The sequence below is a fragment of the Molossus molossus genome, unplaced genomic scaffold (genome assembly GCF_014108415.1).
Source record: "Molossus molossus isolate mMolMol1 unplaced genomic scaffold, mMolMol1.p scaffold_m16_p_3, whole genome shotgun sequence".
NCBI classification, from domain to species: domain Eukaryota; kingdom Metazoa; phylum Chordata; class Mammalia; order Chiroptera; family Molossidae; genus Molossus; species Molossus molossus.
The window spans coordinates 38,187,011-38,206,835 of record NW_023425366.1 but is presented as its reverse complement, the minus strand read 5'-3'; the positions used below and the strand labels follow the sequence as shown (position 1 = coordinate 38,206,835).

The 19,825-nt window shown below is 45.2% G+C and overlaps 1 protein-coding gene across 1 annotated transcript in view; it reads left to right on the top strand.

Annotated features, from left to right (window-relative positions):
- Window positions 1–18,968, top strand: part of CEP72 (centrosomal protein 72) — a 33,843-nt gene extending 14,875 nt beyond the window's left edge. The window contains exons 6-12 of the mRNA XM_036279577.1: window positions 1,250–1,462; window positions 2,957–3,234; window positions 5,383–5,521; window positions 6,714–6,910; window positions 11,902–12,028; window positions 16,894–17,005; window positions 18,657–18,968. Of these exons, the coding sequence (XP_036135470.1) occupies window positions 1,250–1,462; window positions 2,957–3,234; window positions 5,383–5,521; window positions 6,714–6,910; window positions 11,902–12,028; window positions 16,894–17,005; window positions 18,657–18,816 (1,226 nt within the window). The 3' untranslated portion in view covers window positions 18,817–18,968. The remainder of the gene's footprint in view (window positions 1–1,249; window positions 1,463–2,956; window positions 3,235–5,382; window positions 5,522–6,713; window positions 6,911–11,901; window positions 12,029–16,893; window positions 17,006–18,656) is intronic.
- Window positions 18,969–19,825: the final 857 nt, after the last annotated feature.

The window sequence follows — 19,825 nt, the reverse complement described above, 5'->3', positions numbered from 1 at the left end:
ACTTGGGTACATGCCCTTGACCAGAAATCGAACCCATGACCTTTCAGTGCAAGGGCTGACACTAACCACGGAGCCATACCAGCCAGGGTGTATTGTCAGTCTTTTTTATTCTGGCTGTTTTTCTGCGTATGTATTAGTATTTTAATGTGATTTTTCCTGAAGACCCATGATAAAAATCTCTTCATGTACCTACAGGCCATTTGTATATTCTCTATTGTGAGATTTCTACTCAAGTCTGTTCCCCTCCCATTTTCTTTTGGTATTGGGTCATAAGAGTTCTTTATGGTTTTTTTTGTTTGTTTGTTTGTTTGTTTGCATTATCTTCAGATAGAGCGGGAGGGAGAGAGAGAGAAACATCAATGTGAAAGAGACACATCGACTGGTCACCACCCACACACAACCCCAACCGGGGCTGGGGACAAACTGCAACCAAGGTTCGTGCCCTTAGTGGGAACTGAACCCAGGTCTCTCTGGTCCGCAAGCCGACGCTCTAACTGCTAAGCCAAACCGGCCAGGGTTTTATGATTTTTTTTAACACAACCCTTTCTCAGATGTAAGTTCTGCAAATTTTCTCATATTGTATTGCTTGCCTTTTATTTTCTTAACTGCTTTGAAGACCAGAAGTTTTAATTTCAATGAAGTCCAGTTTAACAGTTTTTTTCTCTATATGATTTATGCTTTTTTTTTTTTTTTTGTGCCCTGTAAAAAAATCTTTGCCCCATGCTGGTGAAGATTTTCTCCTATGGACATGTAGATGTCCTGTGGTTCTAGTGTTCAGGTCTGTGGTCCACCTTAGAGTGGATTTGTGACCTTAGTGTGAAATGGGTCAGGCTGTCTCCCCCTCACCCCCACCCCTATATCCACTTGTGCTAATGCCATTTGTTGAAAATACTTTCTTTTTTCTCATTCAATAACCTTAGCACATTTGTTAATTCCGTTGACCTGAGTCTGTCTCTCTGAATTCTGGATGCTGCTTTATCTGTCATCTCATTGTCTTTGTATTGATCCCACACTATCCTGGCTCCTCAGCTGTGTTGTGAGTGGTGGTTGGTCAGTGTCAGTCCTGCACCTGTAGCACTGTTTGCAGTGACTGTTGTGCTCACTGCAGGTTTGGCTCTTGCATGATTAACCCACTCAGTCATCTCTTTCTTATTTAATTGATATACTTAATAGATATAATACACTTTTGGAAGCTTAAAATGTCATTTTTAATGAACTAAAACTTTAAAAATATTTTTTAATAAAATAGAATCCAGACATCTGTTGAGTCCTCACTCAGTGCAGCACCAGTGTGGGGATTCCATAAAGAATGGCCATGAGAAGAGAAAAAGCAGCTGCAGAGGGTGTTGTCCAGAAAAGAGATTTCAGAACCAGTACTGTGGAGAGCTCCCGCCGCAGCAGGAAGACCAGCCTGAGGCCTGCTGCTCCTTTGGGCAGCACGTGCACTTCCCCCCACCCCCAGGTAACCTCACACAATAGCTGCTGTGGACTCTAAGCATGTAACATTTCTCCTACTCTCTTTATTACATGTATTTGTTTGTGGAACTCTCTAAAATGTCTTAGGAAAGAACAATGTACCTTGAAATTTAGAATACATCCACCCTGGTCAGGTAGCTCTGTCGGTTGGAGCATTGTCTCCTACACTAAAAGGTTTTGGGTTCAATTCCCATTCAGATTATTTACCTAGGTTGTCAGTTTGATTCCTGGTCAGGATGTGTTCAAGAGACACTGATCGATGTTTCCTGCATCAATGTTTCTCTCGCTCTCTCTCTCCCTTTCTTCCTCTCTAAAAACCATCGGAAATATCTTTAGGTAAGGGTAAAAAAAAATTTAGAATGTATCCATATTTTAGATTCCTGGTCTGTGAGTACTTTGTTGCTTTTCTCTACACACACACATCATACAAACACTTTTTCTTCCTCTCTCACACTCACACACACACACAATTTCTTATAACTACACAGGCTCAGGTTATGACAATAGCTGGATTTTAAAAATTAAAGATGAGGAAAATAAATAAGTTAATTGAGAGTGTTGTGTGCACATATGTGACAAAAGTGTCAGAAAACCTCCCAATATGAGTGAACCTAGCGCCTTCCTGAGGCTCATTCAGGTGAGTTCATGGGGCCTTTGGAGATGGGATGGGTTGTGGTGATGAGCGGCCCAGGTACCTGTGGCCACTGCAGAGCAGGGTGTGGTGTTGACCCTATTACATCCTCTACGTTCATTGTCCTGGTTGCTTTTACGCTGTATCCTGAGACTTCATAATGATGTGTGGTGTATGGGTACACAGGACCCCGTTTCCATCAGTGTCAGAATTCATCATTTCACCTCTGCTCACAAAGGTACATGTGCTTGAGGTTTAGACCCCTTTATTGACCTGTGGTCCCTGAGAATTTCCAGAGTGACAACAGAGAGGCTGCCACAGTAGAGCAAGGAAGTTTCATATCTGCTTCATCCAGACCCCCAAAGTCAGCACTGACCACATTTGCTCTGTGGTACCCTTGCCCCTACCCAGTGTATGTACGTGTGTTCCTGGGTGTGCATGTACATGTCTGCGTGTATATACATATGTATGTGTCCATATGTATTTACACACACACTCTCTTTGTCAGCAGATGTGGAGTTGTGTCCCCTGGGGTAGGGAGGGTCCCAGGTACTAATGTTAATCTATAGGAACAAATTGTTGAGTCCTCTAATTTCCAGAATTTTAGGTTTTCACTCACTGAACTCATCTGCTATATATAATTTTGGCAAGAAAACATATAATCATCAGCCAATTCATTTGTTAAAGTTATTACTTCAGTCTTGTCACTGATGGATTTTCTGTATGTGCGCACATGCACACACACAAATTACACAGGCGTACACATGCACACCTTTTAAAACAGTAGCACTGGTCGCTGCACCCAGAGAACTTGGTCTGATGAGGGCCGTGTTCTCCCTTCTGTTACAGACTCCACAGACGCTGAGGACTCAGCTTCCTCTTCTCAGAAGTCAAGTTTGTCAACACAAAAGGTCTTAAATCCTTTGCCTGCTCTTGAAAGGTACAGGAAGCGAAGAATGCCTGGTGGGAGATTCCAGGCGCCTGCAGACCAGGAGTGTCTTAGCTGCCTGGAGGAGAATCTGAGCAGGCAGAACAGCTCTGAGGGCAGGAGCGAAAGGACCTTTTCTCACTTGGAGGCATCTGAGCCTGAAGAACAGAGGCCCCACAGCACGAGCGGTGCCAGGGAGGTGAGTGGAGAGCTGGGGGGACTGGGTGTTATAGTTGACAGAGGCCCCACAGCACGAGCGGTGCCAGGGAGGTGAGTGGAGAGCTGGGGGACTGGGTGTTATAGTTGACAGAGGCCCCACAGCACGAGCGGTGCCAGGGAGGTGAGTGGAGAGCTGGGGGGACTGGGTGTTATAGTTGACAGAGGCCCCATGGCACGAGCGGTGCCAGGGAGGTGAGTGGAGAGCTGGGGGACTGGGTGTTACAGTTGAGGGAGAGGCTGCTGTCTTCGGTAATGCCACATCTTCCATTTTCAACATTAACTGCTCCCGAGGTAAATAAGGCACTTAAACGCACTTTTCCTTAGTTTTGTCCCCTCTCTACTTTGCTAGAAATGTGCTTCCGTGCATTGAGATCTGGACGTGGTGGGCTGGCTTCCCAGCTGATCGCTGCAGGTCGTGGGTCATAGTCTGCTTTTACAGAGGGCCTGGCTGTCGTCCATTCTTACATGCAGTCTCTCACTGTCTCACTGTCCAGGTTGAGGGGAGGAAGGAAAACGGGGCTGTGCTGCAGCTGGGAATGTGTGTAGGCTTTTCTCGTCTGCCAGGGGTGGACGTTGCCAGATGCTGAGCTGCACCCAGCACACTTGCACACTTGCTGTAGGGTTGGGACTTTACAGGAAGAGGTGCTGCCCAGGGCTCCCTCTCTCGGCTCAGGACTATGACTTCCTGGTGGTCATCCTCTTTTTTTTATCTTCACCTGAGGACATTTTTGCATTTATCTTCCGATAGAGCGGGAGGGAGAGAGGGAGGGAGAGAGAGAGACGTGCCCTTAGCGGGGACCAAACCCGGGTTTCTCTGGCTCACGGGCCGATGCTGTAACCGCTGAGCCAAACCAGACAGGGCAGTGGTCATCCTCTTGGAGAGGACATGACCCATGCTCCTAAGGTGGAAAATGGAAATCAGAGTGACTGCCCATGTCCACTCTGAGGACCTTGGTTCTGTCACCCTGGCCAAGTGTCCAGATGCAGCTTCCGATGGAGGTATTTATGTCGAACACTCACTGGGAGGAAGGCAGCCAGGCCTTAGGGTTACCGTGCTGACTGGTTACAGGATACGGGCTGCCCCACTCCTGGTGTGAACCTGGGCAGAACTGTTCCCTTGGTGGGCTTGCTCCTGGGGACTGAGCATCACCTACCCCTGTGTTCCCTGAAGCTCGTGAGGCTCTCCTGAGGTAGGCAGTAGTGGTGGGAGGTGAGGGCATCCCAGCTGAAGCAGCTTTGCCTGCCCCGGCCCAGGTTCTGTCACTCAGGGTCTCACCGGCTGTTCCAGAAGTTCTTCAGTAGAAAGTCCCTTTGCCTGGTAAATAATAGTGAAGGGTGGTGCTCTTGCTGGCCTGGAACTGATTCCTGGAGAACTGGAAACAGTCCTTTGTCCTCAGCTGTGGTCATGGCTTGTGGGACAGCTGTAAGCTTTTACTCTGCATTCCCTCCCCAGATCCCCTACACACAGTAAGTGTGCCCTAAACACTGGGAAAGTGAGCAGGAAAGCATAAGCCATTCCCCTTTCTTCACGAACTCTCTCAAATTGGTGAAGTAATTTTTCTTAGAGGAAAGAGAGAGTATGGAGGTGAGTGCCGACAATGGCAGACTGTTTCAAGGCCCCTGAGGGCACGTATGCTCGGGCATGGTGCAGCCTGGCCAGTTCTGTCTGGTAGCCTCTTCTGCATATGACCATGTAGGCTGAGACTGTGCACTGGTCCGGAAGACCTGGAACAGCCACCACAGGGGACATTCCCATACCTTAGCCCTTAGACTGTGATTGTGGGTTTCATGACCATGCGTCAGTGCTGACACATGGTGTAATGCCTTATAGTTTCGGTCACTCTCTTCCTCCTTTAACCTTTCTTCCTGGTGTGAGATGTCATCCCCACCCCACAGTTGGGGACACTCAGGGCACTAAGCTCTTGTAACCCACCCATGGTCACATGTCCAGGGGGTGGGGAGGTGAATCCTTTGAGTCACTCCCTTGGAATTTGTGAACAGCCCCGTCATGCAGTCTCCATGAACAGAGGCATCAGCATGGTGCATGGTGGGCATGTTGAGCATGCAGCGTTAGAAGTCTGTGTTTCTGGAACTGAAAGCCAGTGTCATGGTTTTGTTTCCATTGTAGATGTCTCCCAAGCTGCACTCAGCTATGCCACCTGGGAAGAAGGCCACCCTAGAGATGGCACTCCTGGAAGCACTGCTCGACCTGGTGGACAGGTACTGGAGTGGCTGCAAGTCCCTGCATAGCAATGAGGTGTTCCTGGGTGAGTCAGGGACAGTCAGCCCGTCGGTTCAGAGCCGTGTGCAGGCCCACCCTTTGGGTAGCATTGCGTTAGTAGGTACTTGTTCTCCCATTAGGTTCTGGGTCCCCCACATTGCTGCACCTTCCTCATCAGCCATCACTGTGGCTGCTGGGCTGCAGGGAGCATCCTCTCAGTAGCTGGGGGCTCCCCTGGGTGTGGCTTTGGGTTTTCCCAGCCACTGACTCTTGTGTTTGGTGAGATGCCTTGCCTGATTTTATTGGAAGTGCCATTCACAGGTATTTGGTTCTCGTGGCTTTGTTTTCACATGGGGATTTGGAGAGATCAGAAAGCTGCTGCTGTCTTCTCTGAATCTTCTGAGAGTTTGATCGCACGGAGGACCCAGGATTTGCCAAGATTTTGATGGAAATGACTGAGGTGCAGGAGGATGGCCCCTTCCCCCTGAGAGGACTTTGGTTTGCTTCCAGCTGGTGCCTGGGTGCAGGAGCACATTGGGGACCCCATCCCTTAGAGTCAGGTTGCTGCATCCCCAGGGAGCCACCTCTTTCCTCCACAGTCTGGGATGCAGCGTTAAGTGTCCCATTGGGAGCAGGGACTTGCCAGCTCTCTCCTTCCCAACAGACCATGGCCCCTGCCTGGAACAGCCATCTTAGCCGCCACCAGGTGTTCTGAGCACTTCACCTGCTCAGTCTTGTGGGCCCTCAGCTTCTCCTCCTAGAATCAGGATGCCCCAAGAAGCTGGAGTCCCTGGATGCTGACCCCATAAATCTGCACCCTCTCATTCGGGTAGCAGCAGGACTGGTCTGTGCTACCAGGCTGCTATTCCCAGTCCTGGAGCTGGCGGATGGGGTCTGCATGCAAGTCAGGCCAGGCGCAGGAGCAGTCAGGGCTGTTGAGTGTGGTGGACGGCGAGGGCATTCAGCCCAGCCATCCAAGTCATAGCCTTCTCCCGAGGGCTACCTTTTCTCTAGAATAAAACTCTTTCTGCTCTTTACTGCCTCCCATCATTGACTAGATGTAAAACAGCCTGAGTGAAGGTAATTTCAATGGAGCCCTTGTTCCTTTGCCAGTCTCCATGCCTGTCAGTGTTTTTCAGGCACATAGTGTGTGTTATTCAAGATGTAGTGAACATATTTTGTTTGTACTTTATCCTTTCAGCATAAATGCAATAATAATATTTGATTTTTACTCCTAGCTCAGGCAAGACATATTTTGTCATCTGTTCAAGATTTTACAGCAGCTCAGGACAATTCAACACTTGTGAATGAAGAAATTGGCTATCTGACTCTTGAAAATAAATCTTTGCAAAATCACCTTGTTGAACAACAGCAGCAGTTTAGTGAGAAGATGAGTGAGGTTGTGTCGGAGCTCAACAACACTCAGAAGGAGATGGTGAGCCACACCCCTTGTGTTTCCTTTTGTTCATAGATGTTTTGACTTCACAGAACGAGGAAAACTCTCCAATCTGCACTTCCCCTTAGCTGCTGTCAGGCTGTAGCACTGGGGCCCCTCTCTTGCTCTTCCAGGATCACAAACCCTCCCCACCAGGCTTTCCCCACCTGTGGGGACTCTAGCCTGACTTTGTGTCACTCCCAGACTCCACGGCAACAGCAATTTGCAGATGGAGGAGGGATCACCGCTTCTCCCAGCTCTGCCTCTCCTGAGTGGCTGCCTTCTCTTCTGAGAGAGGGTGAGTGGGAGAGACAGAGAGAAGATGAAGCTGGGCTTAAGGTGGAGTTTTTGTGGCCTCATGTTCCCTGACCCAGGTGCCCCAGACCACTGATGAGAGAGATTCCAGTTGGCTGGGTGATCCTAGGGTTCCTACTCCTGTCCTGCCTGCATCAGGCATAAGACCCAAAGTGTCCTATTGGACTTCAGGGGATTTCCACCACTAGGTGGCATCAAAGGGCAGCCAGAACCTGCACATCTGGGCCTAGTAGCAGAGTCCAAGACTCCTGGCTGTCAGGGCTGCCCTTGTCCTTTGTAACCTCACCATAAGACCGTCACACATAAATGTCTACATTATAAAAGAAGAAAGATCTCAAATTAGTAACCTAAATTTACATTTTAAGGAACTCAAAAATGAACAACAAACTAAACCTAAAGTTAACAGAAGGAAGAAAATAATAAAGATCAGAAATAAATAATCATAAAGGATTATTGTGAATGATTATATGTGAATACATTGGATAATTAATAGAAATGGATAAATTCCTAGAAACATACAACCTGCCAAGATTGTAACAAGAAGATATAAAACCTGAATAGACCAGTAACAAGTATGGAGATTGAGTAATAGTCAAAAAGCTCCGAAAAAAAGAAAAGCCCCAGACCAGATGGCTTCATGGCTGAGTTCTACCAAACATTGAAAGAAAATTAATACTGATCTTTCTCCAAAAAAATGAAAGTAGAGGTAACACTTTCAAGCTCATTTTATGAAGCAGCATCACCTGATATCAAAGCTAGACAGAGACACCTCGTGAAAGAAAACTATAGGCCAGTATCTTTGATGAACACAGATGTAAAAACCCTCAGTAAAATACTAGCAAACTGAATTTGGCATCACATCAAGAAGATTATACACCATGATCAACTGGGATTTTCCCCTGGAATGCAAAGCTGGGGTTCAACATATGCAAATTAATATATGATCATCTTAATAGGTGTAGCAAAAGCATTTGACAAAGTTCAACTTTCATTCATAATTTAAAAACAAAAAACACCTCAACAAACTAAGTATGAAAGAAAATTTTCTCAGCACATAAAGGCCATTTATGTAAAGAAAGCCACAGCTATATGTGATCAGTGAAAGAAAATTGAAGGCTGTTTTTCTAAGATCCAGTGTAAGATGAGTGAGCTCTTACAGTCTATTTTAATGTAGTATGGGTAGTACTAGCCAAAGCAAGCAGATAAGAAAAAAGGTAATCAAATTGGAAAGGAAGAAGAAAAATTTTCTCTATTTGCAGATGACCTGGTCATTTACATAGAAAACCCTAAAGACTACACACATACCCCAAACCTGTTAGAACTAGTAAGTTCAGAGAAGTTACAGAATACAAAAAAAGAATCAGTTGCCTTTCTTTCTTTCTTTCTTTCTTTCTTTCTTTCTTTCTTTCTTTCTTTCTTTCTTTCTTTCTTATTGATTTTTGAGAGAGGGGAAGGGAGAGAGAGAGAGAGAAACATCAATCAGTTGCCTCCCATTCTCACCCCAATGGGGGATTTAACCCACAACCTGGGTATATGCCCTCACTGGGAATTGAACCAGCGACCTTCTGGTCCATGGTGTGACACTGAACCACACCAGCTAGGGCTGTTGCATTTCTTTATGCCAACAATTTATCCAGAAAGGAAACCAAGGAAGCAATCCTATTTATAATAGCACCAAAAAGAATAAAATATTAGGAATAAATTTAACCAAGGAGTTTAAAGATCTTAACACTGAAAACTATGATGCAAGAAATTGAGGAAGACATGAATGGAAAGATATCCTGTATTCATGGGTTGGAAGGTTAATATTGTAAAAATGTCCATACTACCCAAATCGATAAACAGATTAAACACAATCATAATAAAAATTTCAATGGCATTTTTCACAGAAATAGAAAAAGTTACATTTTAAAATTCATGTAATTATTTTTCTTATAATTTGTATTCTTTTTCTAGTTCCACAGAAGACCCCAAATAGCCAAAGCAATCTTGAAAAATAACAGAGTTCTGGTATCACACTTCCTCATTTCAAGTTCTACAAAACTATAGTAATCAAAGCAATATGTATGATATTGGCATAAAAATAGACACAAAGATCAATGGAACTGAATACAGAGCCCAGAAATAAACCCCAGTATATATGGTCAACTAATTTTCCACAAGGATATCAAGAATACACAGTGGGAAAAGGATAATCTCTTTAATAAGTGATGTTGAGAACATTGGAGAGCTACAGGCAAAAGAATGAAACTGGACCCTTGTCTTACAGTGTACACAAAAATTAATTCTAAACGGATGAAAGATTTAAATGTAAGACTTCAAATTGTAAAACTCCTAGAGAAAACATAAGAAAAAGCTTCTTAACATGGACTTAGAAATTATTTTTTGGATATGACACCAAAATCACAGGCAACAAAGGCAAAAATAAACTAGTGAGACTATATCAAACTAAAAGGCTGCTGCACAGCAAAGGAAACAGTAGAATGAAAAGGCAACCTATAGAATGAGAAAATATTTTTAAACTATATATTTGATAAGGGGTTAATATCCAGACTACAGAAAGAACTCATATAGCTCCACAGCAGAAAAAAGAAACAACCTCATTAAAAAATGGGCAGAGGCTGCCCAGCCAGTGTGGCTCAGTGGATTGAGTGTCATCCCATGGACTGAGAAGTCCCAGTTTGATTGCCGGTCAGGGCATATGCCCGGGTTGCCGGCCAATCCCCAGTAGGGGGCATGCAAGAGGCAGCTGATTGATATTTCTATCTCTCCGTTTCTCTCTAAAAAAATAAAATAAAAACATTTTTAAAAAAATAGGCAGAGGACCTAAATAGACATTTTTCCAAAGAGGACATACAAGTAGCCAACAGGTATATGAAAAGGTACTCCACATCACTAATCATCAGGAAAATGCATACCAAAACCATAATAAGATGCCACCTCACACTTGTTAGAATGGCTATCATCAGTAAGTCAACAAATGGCAAGTGCTGGTAAGGGTGTGGAGAAAAGGGAACGCTCGTGCACTCTTGGTGGGAATGTACATTGTTGTAGCCACAATGGAAAACAGTATGGAATTTCCTCAAAAAATTAAAAATGTAACTGCCATATGATCTAGCAATCCACTTCTGGGTAGATACCCATAGGAAATAAAATCAGTATCACTAAGAGATATTGACCCGTGCACCAAGAGATAGGCTGTTTGATTCCCAGCAGGCACATACCCAGGTTGCAGGCTCGATCCCCAGTAGGGGGTGTGCAGAAGACAGCCGATCAATGTTTCTCATATCAATGTTTCTATCTCTCCCTCTCCCGAACTCTCTAAAAATCAATAAAACATTTAAAAAGAAAAAGAAGAAACCGAGCAAACCACCATGGTCATATTTTTAGGAAGAGTAAGTCCTCAAGAAGAGCTTCAGGCAGGTCCTTCAGGGGGTATTCTAGAAGAAGGCATTGTCATAGGACATGACCACTCCGTGCCTGTTGTTGCCCCCTGAAGACCTTCCGGTGGGACAAGATGTGGAGGTGGGTGACAGTGATATAGGTGATCCTGACCCTGTGTAAGCCTACGTTAATGTGTGTGTGTGTGTGTCTTCGTTTTTTAACAAAAAAGTTTATTTAAAAGGGGTAAAGTTTTTTGGAAATAAAAGCCTATAGAATGAGGATATAAAGAAAGAAAAGATTTTTGTACAGCGTTTGTCTTTGAAGCTCAGTGTTATTACACAAGAGTCAAAAAGTTACAAAAATTGCCCTGGCCAGTTTGGCTCAGCGGTTAGAGCGTCGGCAACTGGCTCAGCAGTTAGAGTGTCGGCCTGCGGTCTGGAGAGACCCGGGTCCGGTTCCCGCTAAGGGCGCGTACTTCAGTTGCAGTTTGTCCCCGGCCCTGGTTGGTCGTGCGGGTGGCAGCCACTCGATGTGTTCCTTCACGTCGATGTTTTTCACTCTCTCTCCCTTCCTCTCTCTCCCTCCCATTCTATCTGTACAAAAAATGGAAAAATATCCTCGGGTGAGGATAAAAAAAAAAAAAGTTACAAAAATTTAAAGTTTATAAAGTAAAAAAGTTATAAGTTAAGGTTAATATATTATTGAAGGAAAAATATTTCTTATAAATTAGTGTATCCTAAGTGTGAAGTGTTTATAAAGTCTACAGTCGTGTACAGTGATGTCCTAAGCCTTCCCGTCACTCACCACTCACTGGCTCACCAAAGCAACTTCCAGTCCTGCGGGCTCTGTTCATGGAAAGTGTCCTACATGTGTGGACCATTTTTTATATTTTATACTGTATTTTTACTAAAGACCTTTTTGTGTTTATGTATGTTTAGACACAAATACTTAACCATTATTCAGTACAGTGACATGCTATACAGGCTTGTAGCTGAGGAGCAACAGATGGTACCACATAACTTAGGTGTATAGTGGACTGTGTCATCTAGGTACATGTATGTGCCTCTGATGTTTGCAAAATGACAAAATCACCTGACAGTGCATTTCTCAAAACATAGCCCTGTTGTTAAGTGACACATAACTGTACAGCTTTTAACATTGTGATTTAGAAATTCTTATATGTAAAAGGAAACTCATACCTGTGTTTACTTCAAAGGGTTTTATTTAATTTTCTATATGCATTTTGCTGAATTTTACTTACCTTTTTTAATTGTATTATTCTGTGTCCTTAGGATGACTTGAGGCAACGTTTAGACAAATCTTTGGAGGAGAATAGTAGCTTAAAGTCTCTTTTGTCCAGCATGAAAAAAGAAGTAAAAAATTCAGATGCTTCAGCTGCGTTAAATTTGCAGATCACTGGTGAGTTTGTGGTCTGTTTGGTACCACTAGTTGGTGAAAAATAAGTGTTCAGACACTCATGAGACTTCACTTTCAATTATTCACAAAATTCAGAACCAGCAAACACTGTACAGTGGCTGTTGGAGCCCACACCCCTGGTTATTCTGGGAGTTGTCTTGGTTCATGAGCGATGTGCACACTCGCTCATGGCACCTCGTGTGTATGGAAGGGGAGTTGTGCCTGAGGAGAGGTGCCTCGGCCGTGGGCTCTGTCAGGTCCTCACTGCTCCATTCCTTTGACCCCTTAGGAGCTCAGGGGTCATCTCATGGCTGTGGCACCATGAACTGTGGTGCTCGCCTGTCTGCCCTTTGACATGTGCAGGGTAATAGCACTGCTGCTCAGCCTTGTCTGTCCACAGAAGGTGTAATGGTCCTTCTCCTGATCACTGTGCCTGCCAGACCCAGATCATTTTCATTTTCGTCTCTTCACTTTCTTTGATTCTGTTTTGCCATTTTACAAAAGTATACGTCGGTATTTCAGGATCAGATACTGGGCTTTAGAATGAGGAGGTGGTGGTGGTATCTGTTTTCCATGGTAACTTTCTCTCCGTGAAATGGGGGTCTCTTGAACGTCTTCTGTTTCACTGAGGAAGGACAGGTTGGGCATCTTTTTCATTCTCACATCTTAGGGAGCCAAAATCTTTTACTTAAAGGTCCAGATAGTATCCCAGCCAGTGTGGTTCAGTGGTTGAGCATCAACCCATGGACCAAGAAGTCACCAGTTCAATTCCTGCCAAGGGCACATGCCCGGGTTGCAGGCTCTGTCCCTAGTAGGGGATGTGCAGGGGGCAGCTGATCAATGTTTCTCTCTCACATCGATGTTTCTAGTTCTTTATCGCTCTCCCTTCCTCTCTCTCTAAAAATCAATCTCTCTATATATGTGTGTGTGTGTGTGTGTGTGTGTGTGTGTGTGTGTATATATATTTTTTAAAGGTGCAGATAGTAGATATTTCAAAGCTTTACTGTGGCCTTTGTCACATGAGTGCAGCCATGGAGAGTCGCCCGGGTCTGTCCTTGCCTATTGTGTTTATTGGGCTAGTTTATTGAGTGGTAACAGTTTACAATTTTCTCTTTTTGAAATTTTTTTTAAAGAATAGTTTATTGATTTTTATTATTTTTTAATCCAAAATTCTTATCTGCTTTATTGAACATAAACTGCTGTTTTCCATTAACAAAGAGCAAAACTGACCAGTTTGACTCCTTTTCTCAGAAGAGCTTTATTTTTCGTCTGCATGGTGAAAAAGAATCCTAAAGAAAAAAAATATCCACAATTTAAAGTACCTCGAACAGGTGAAAATAATCAAATGAAAGTTGCCTATACAAGCTGTTGTTAATGGTAACTGACAACAGCAGAGGCATCTCTGATACCCCCCCCCCCCCACCATGTAATGTTCCATAAAGAGTCCTTCCTGAGAAAATTAGATCATTAGTAGTGTGTAGTAGTATAATGCCTAACAAATGCTAGGCACCAAAAAGGAGGCTTTACATATATTATCTTGTTTAATCCTCAGGACAATTATTTAAGGCAGCTGTATGTCCTCCACTTTTACAGGTAAGAAAATGGAGGCTTAAAGAGTGTAAAGTTAAGCCCCAAACCACAAAATTATTAGATGACAGAACCAGACTAAAACATCCCCTCATTCTCGCCTTCAAGACTCCAGATCTCATCAACTTTCCACAACACCACAGTGCCTGCAGTTCAAAATGCAATTATGATCATTTTAGGGAAGAGGTATAAACTAGTGGTCAGAAAACCCTAGATTGTAATTCTAATTAAACAGTTTATTAGTTGTATGACAAATGGTTGATACTCTGAAAACCTCCCTCACCATCTATAAAAGTAGATTACTATGAGGTTTAAACGAGAAAAGGTAATAAAACAGCTCACATACTGACCTTAAGAGGATACTTACAAGGTAGCTATAGTCATTATTTTATCCTTCTTTGAGGATAAAACCTGCAAAGTTTCCCAATTTGGCATAAAAACCTGCTCCCCCCACCCCACCCCCAGAATGCTGGCATTGTGACAAACTGAAGAATGATTGTAAAAATTATTAAGTAGATTCTGGCTTAATGAAACATCATAAATTGTCCTTTACACCTGTATCTATTGCCCTACCACTGTGATGTCTGTTTTGACAGCTGCATAATTATTTCACTCTTAATGTAAATGCTTTATGCACAATTATGCACTGAGGTTTCTGGGTGGTGCTTTTTTTAAGACTTTAACATCAGGTGATAAGCAATAACAGCCATCAGGTGTATTGCATGTGCTTTACTGGCTGTGTCTTTGCCATCCACCCTCACCCTGGGTAAACCATGTTAACCCTTTGACTTCTGTGAATGCATCACAACAAAACACAACATCCTCCCCATGCCCTAGGTCTCAAAATGCCTGAGTGATGAGCTCGTGAAGCTGTTAGTGACAAAAGTTGAAGGCCTGAGATAACTTACTCATAAGAAAGATAAGTTTGTTACAGTTTTATCCTTATGACCTAAAACTCAAACAGAACTCATATGCTTTTGGTAGGACCTAAATCGAGGTCCAGGGCAACTCGGAGCTGGACAACAGCTTGACTGCTGCGCCCCTACATCCCTCGAGGCTCTCTTCCGTCCTCCTTTCCCCCAGGAGTGGAAAACGGAAACTGCCGTGCAGCACCAAACACCCAGTGCGCTGGCAACCAGTGCCTAGTTTGCAGTCCCTTCTGTGCCTTGCTCCCCTCCGGAGCCACGCACCCCATCTTCCCCTACCCCTTCATACCACGAGTGCCCTGTCCACACCCAGCCCGAAGACTCCCAAGCCCCAGGACTAAAGTGCCAGCGGGCTGGGGAATCTGTTAGCGGGGCTCAGAACCCATTCTCGCCAACAGCTTCTCCCTCGGAGTGGAAGGGGGTCAGTTTATTGAGCTTTAGAAAGAAAAAGGAGAGGGAGAGAGAAACACCGATGCAAGAGTGCAACATCAGTTGGCTGCCTTTTGCACACCCCCCATTGGGAATCGAACTGGCAACTTCCTGATGCATAGGACGATGTCCAGTCAACTGCCACACCAATGAGAGCTAAATTTTTATTTTAAGAGTTTCTCTTTTTGCCCTGGCTGGTGTGACTCGGTTGGGCATTATCCTATGCACTGAAGGGTCGCCGGTTCAATTCCTGGTCAGGGCACATGCCTAGGTTGTGGACTTGATCCCTGGTGGGGAGTGTGCAGGAGGCAGCCTATCAATGTTTCGCTGTCACGTCGATGTATCTCTCCCTCTCCCTTCTTCTCTGTCTAAAATACAATTAAAAATCTTTAAAAAAAAAAACTTTTCCCCTTTTTGCCTTCTGTTTCACTGTTCTTGGTTCCTTCTAGTTCAGCCTTCATTCTGTGTTCTTGCCTGAGTTCGGCCACCTCCTTTCTGACTGTCTGATTCTAGTTCATTCTGAAACAGTTGTGTTTTGATCTGTTCTGGGTGTGGCTTTCATTGTCTGAGGGCTGCTGTTGTGCTCGTACAGTAACGCATGTGTGGTTTGACCTCAGTACGTTTCTATTCACTGTCACGTGAAGTTTGTTCTCTTGAATTTCTAGAAGGATCAGGTCAGACAGCTTCTCTAACCTCACAGTTAAATATCGGCGGCCTCCTTTGCCCTCCCTGTTCCCTCCTCGCTTCTCTCTGGTGTCTTGTCCGGTTTAACCTGGACCCCTCACCAGCTGTTTCTCTGCAGAATAGCCCTGTTCTAGAAAGTACCAGGCAGGTTGGCCCCAAGGGGTCATGGGTTGCTCTAGCCCCTTCAGATTACACAGGACACCCCCACCCCCGGGTTCACCTCATTAGAGGAGGCTGAACCTCCCTCATGCCAGCCCTGGTTCCCTAATTTGCCTGAGAGGATTTCCCATGAAAATGGGACACTGTCTGCCAGCCACCCCACTGCTGAGCGCTGCACCTGCGCATGTGTGGATACCATGCAGGGCTGTGGCTGCCTTATCACCAGGGGCTATAATGTCTGGGGTTCTGGGGATCTGACCCATGCCGCCACTGTCCTTCCCAGAAGCTCTTTCAGGGTGCCCCCTAGGGAAGTTTGGGTGGACACAGATTCTGATTAAGGTTTTCTTGCCCGAGGGTTTTCTTGCCCGAGGGTTTTCTTGCAGGAGGACGCCCCTCCATCACAGGGGCAATCATTGTGAGAAAGACCCGCTGTCAGTGTTGGCATCCTGCGGCCCATTGTCTTTCTGCGCTGGCTTTCTCATTGCCTCTGCTGCTCTGTGGTTGTGCAGTGGTGTGTCTACATGTGGAGTAGTTTGTGTCCTGGTTTGGGATTTCTGAGCCATTAAATAGTATATTTCTTCCCCCACACCCCACCACCCCGCCTTGAGAAGGAAACCCAGAGAGAAGCAACAGTCATATAAATGGAATTCAGATACATGCTCTGCACTGATGGACGTGGTCACAGTGGGCTTCCATTTGCTTCTCCTCCAAGCTGCAGGCCGTCCCCTCAGCAGACATTGCTGCCACTCTGTGGAAGAGACACCTGAGGCCCTCCCCTGCTAGCCGGCACGCCCAGTGGAGAGAGCATTTACCTGGTGCCAGGCCCACCTCTGTCATCACTCTGCCTTTCACACAGGGATGCGGGTCCTCAGGGACATCTGCAGGGTGGCTTCCTGCAGTTTCAACCCCGAGGAGGGAGCCAGAGCTGGACCCTGGGGTAGAACTACTGGATGTACCCACCCGTGTCTTTGAGTTGCTTACAAAAATTGACCTTTTCTTTTTCTTGTGTCCCAGGTTCAGTTTAAACTCTAGAATTGTTTTAGTTTTCCAGATGTTATAAATGAATTGCTACTTGTTTTTCAGGGCTTCAGACAAACTTGAAGAGGCTCTCCAATGAGATCGTGGAGTTGAAGCAGCACCTGGAGCACTACGACAAGGTCCAGGAGCTCACACAGATGCTGCAGGAGAGCCACAGGTGCCTGGGGCACAGGGAGGTGTAGGGGCGGGGCCGTGAGGGGAGGCAGGGGGCAGGTGCAGGAGCAGCAGCTGCTGGTGTGTTCTGGCCCCACATGTGCTGCTATGCTGACTTAGCACTTCCATGAGCTCCCCTGTCTTTTTTCTTTTTTAAATTTTTTTTCTTTATTTTTTTATTTTATTTTATTTTTTGCATTTATTGTCAGATAGAGAAGGAGGGAGAGAGGGAATGAGAGAGAGAGAAACATCAATGTGAGAGAGACACATCGAGTGGTTGCCACCCACACAACCCCAACGGGGGCCGGGGACAAGCTGCAACTGAAGTATGTGCCCTTAGCAGGAACCGAACCCAGGCCTCTCCGGTCCGCGGGCAACCACTGAGCCAAACCAACCAGGGCTTTTTTTCTTTATTGATTTTAGAGGGAGAGGGAGAGAGATAGAAACATCGATGAGAGAGAACATCGATTGGCTGCCTCCTGCACGCCTCCCACTGGGGATTGGGCCCGCATCCTTGGCATGTGCCCTGACCGGGAATCGAACCGGCAACCTCTTGGTGCATGGGTTGATGCTCAACCACTGAGCCACACTGGCCGGGCAAGCTCCCCTTTCTTAATGAAAAGCATGTCCCTTTGTGCTGCAGTTTTCTGTGAGGTGTGACCTGAGAGGTGAGGATCATGTGAGTGATGGTGAGTGGTGATGTGGGTCTGTGTTCCCTGAGCAGTGGAACTGAGCTGAGACTAGATGAAGGAGCAAAAGGAAGGGAAATGAGATACAGTCATGGTGCAGGGAAGTGGTAGGCAAAGCCAGGTCACTCCCTGGAGTCCAGTGGCCCCGTCTGTGGCAGGTCACAAGGTACTGGCACCATGGGATTAATATGGACAAGGCAGGGGTACAGAGCCTCTAAGTGCTGCAGAGTGGGGTTCTCAAAGGACATATCCACTCTGAGCTTCTGCCTGGTCAATAGCTGTTTCAGTGGTTCAAGCAAACAGGGCTGCCACCTGCACAGGGGCTCAGTGAGGAGACATTTGTGGAGAAAATGGCCCTACTTTCACCTATTTCTTGAGATGCAACAAATGTGCTTGAGTCATTGCTGACTAGGTGAGTAGGCCAATTTGGCTATGTACAATACCACTTTCTTTCTGAAATCCCCTCTACAATTAAAAATGGTTAACAGTATTTAAAAATCAGGACTCTTCAATTGTACTATTACAATGTCAGGATTTTTAGGAAGGTCCTTTATATTTGACTAGGAATTAGAAATACTTCAGTGTTTGGAACTTTTCTAGAATTAGAACATTGTTTTGCTGGCCATTGCCTATGACAGCCTTCTCAATAGAGTATGCATGGCCAGGGCATTGAGGGACCCATCTATTCATGTTGAGTCATGGCTCCATTCCATGGGTGCTGGGCAGTGCTTGCAAGGCAGTGTGATGGCTCAGGGGTTGAGTCAGACCCAGCCCCACCTGGTCTGGAGGCAAGGGACAGATGGGAGTCACCAGGAGGGAGCAGGAAGGGACAGGTTTTGGGGCCTGGGCATGGCTTGGGTGTGTGGTGTCAGTGGCAGGCTTGGCCAGGCGTGACCAGGTGAGGGAGGATGCTTCTGGAGAGAACAGGAGCAGAGCCAGGACATGGCTGCCCTGTGTTCTCTCCAGTTCCCTAGTCAGCACCAACGAGCACCTCCTGCAGGAGCTGGGCCAGGTGCGGGCTCAGCACAGGGCTGAGGTGGAGCAGCTGCACTGGAGCTACAAGGAGCTCAAGAAGACTATGGCCTTGTTCCCGCTCAGCAGCACCCGCCCTGGTGGCTGCTCCTAAACCTGACCTTCCAAGTTGTGTGGCGTGCAAGTGTGTGTTCTTTACCTGCTGTGTTTGTTGCTGAAAGTTGTCTCTTCTGTTTGCAGTTAATCTTGTGAGTTCTCAACTGTATTTAGGCCCACAGCTCAGTTTTCTAAAACATTCTAAAAAGACAGGATTAATCTCAGCCCTTCACATGTTTTGAAACAAAACAAATTGACATTTTAAGATAAATATTTTATTAAAATTTCATCAAATATCTTAAGATAAAGAAAATACAATGTTTTTCTGCTTAATGTAAGAGAGAGCTGTGTATGATGATTAAAGAAAATAATGTATTGTGTGATAAGCAATTCTTATTTAATAAATGAATACATTGTTCTAAAAAGTGGCTCTTTATAAATTATACTGATTTTATCATTGAATTCTTTTGTTTGTTAATTTTCTCCTGAGGATATTTTTTCCATTGACTTTTTTAGAGAGAGTGGAAGGGAGGGAGGGGGAGAGAGAGACACACACACACATCAGTTGGTTGCCTCCCCATGCACCCCAACCAGGGCCAGGGATCAAAACTGCAACCCAGGTATGTGCCCTAGACCGGGAATCAAACCCACAACCCTTTGTTGCTTGGGCCCACGCTCTCACCATTGAGCAATGACACCCAGGGCTCATTGACTTCTTTTACAAAACAAGCTATGCACCATGGTTGGTGAGTAGAAACAAGTTCCAAGACTTAATAATGGTAACATAGTATGGGAAATATAAAAAATGTTTTGTGATATTAACATCCCACAGTAAAAATACCCAAACTCTGGTTCTCTTTTGCTTACAGTGTATTTCTGAAAATTGTGTCATAACAGGGGATAAAATTAGATTTATTACTTTGAAAACTTTATATCTTATGTAATGCTTGCTTTCTTTGATAAAACAAAATAATATTTTAGAACAATGTTAACTGATTGAGGAAGAAGCACAGGCCTCAGAGCAATGATTTGTGTAGCTGTGTGTGTCAGGAATCTCACTGGAAGCC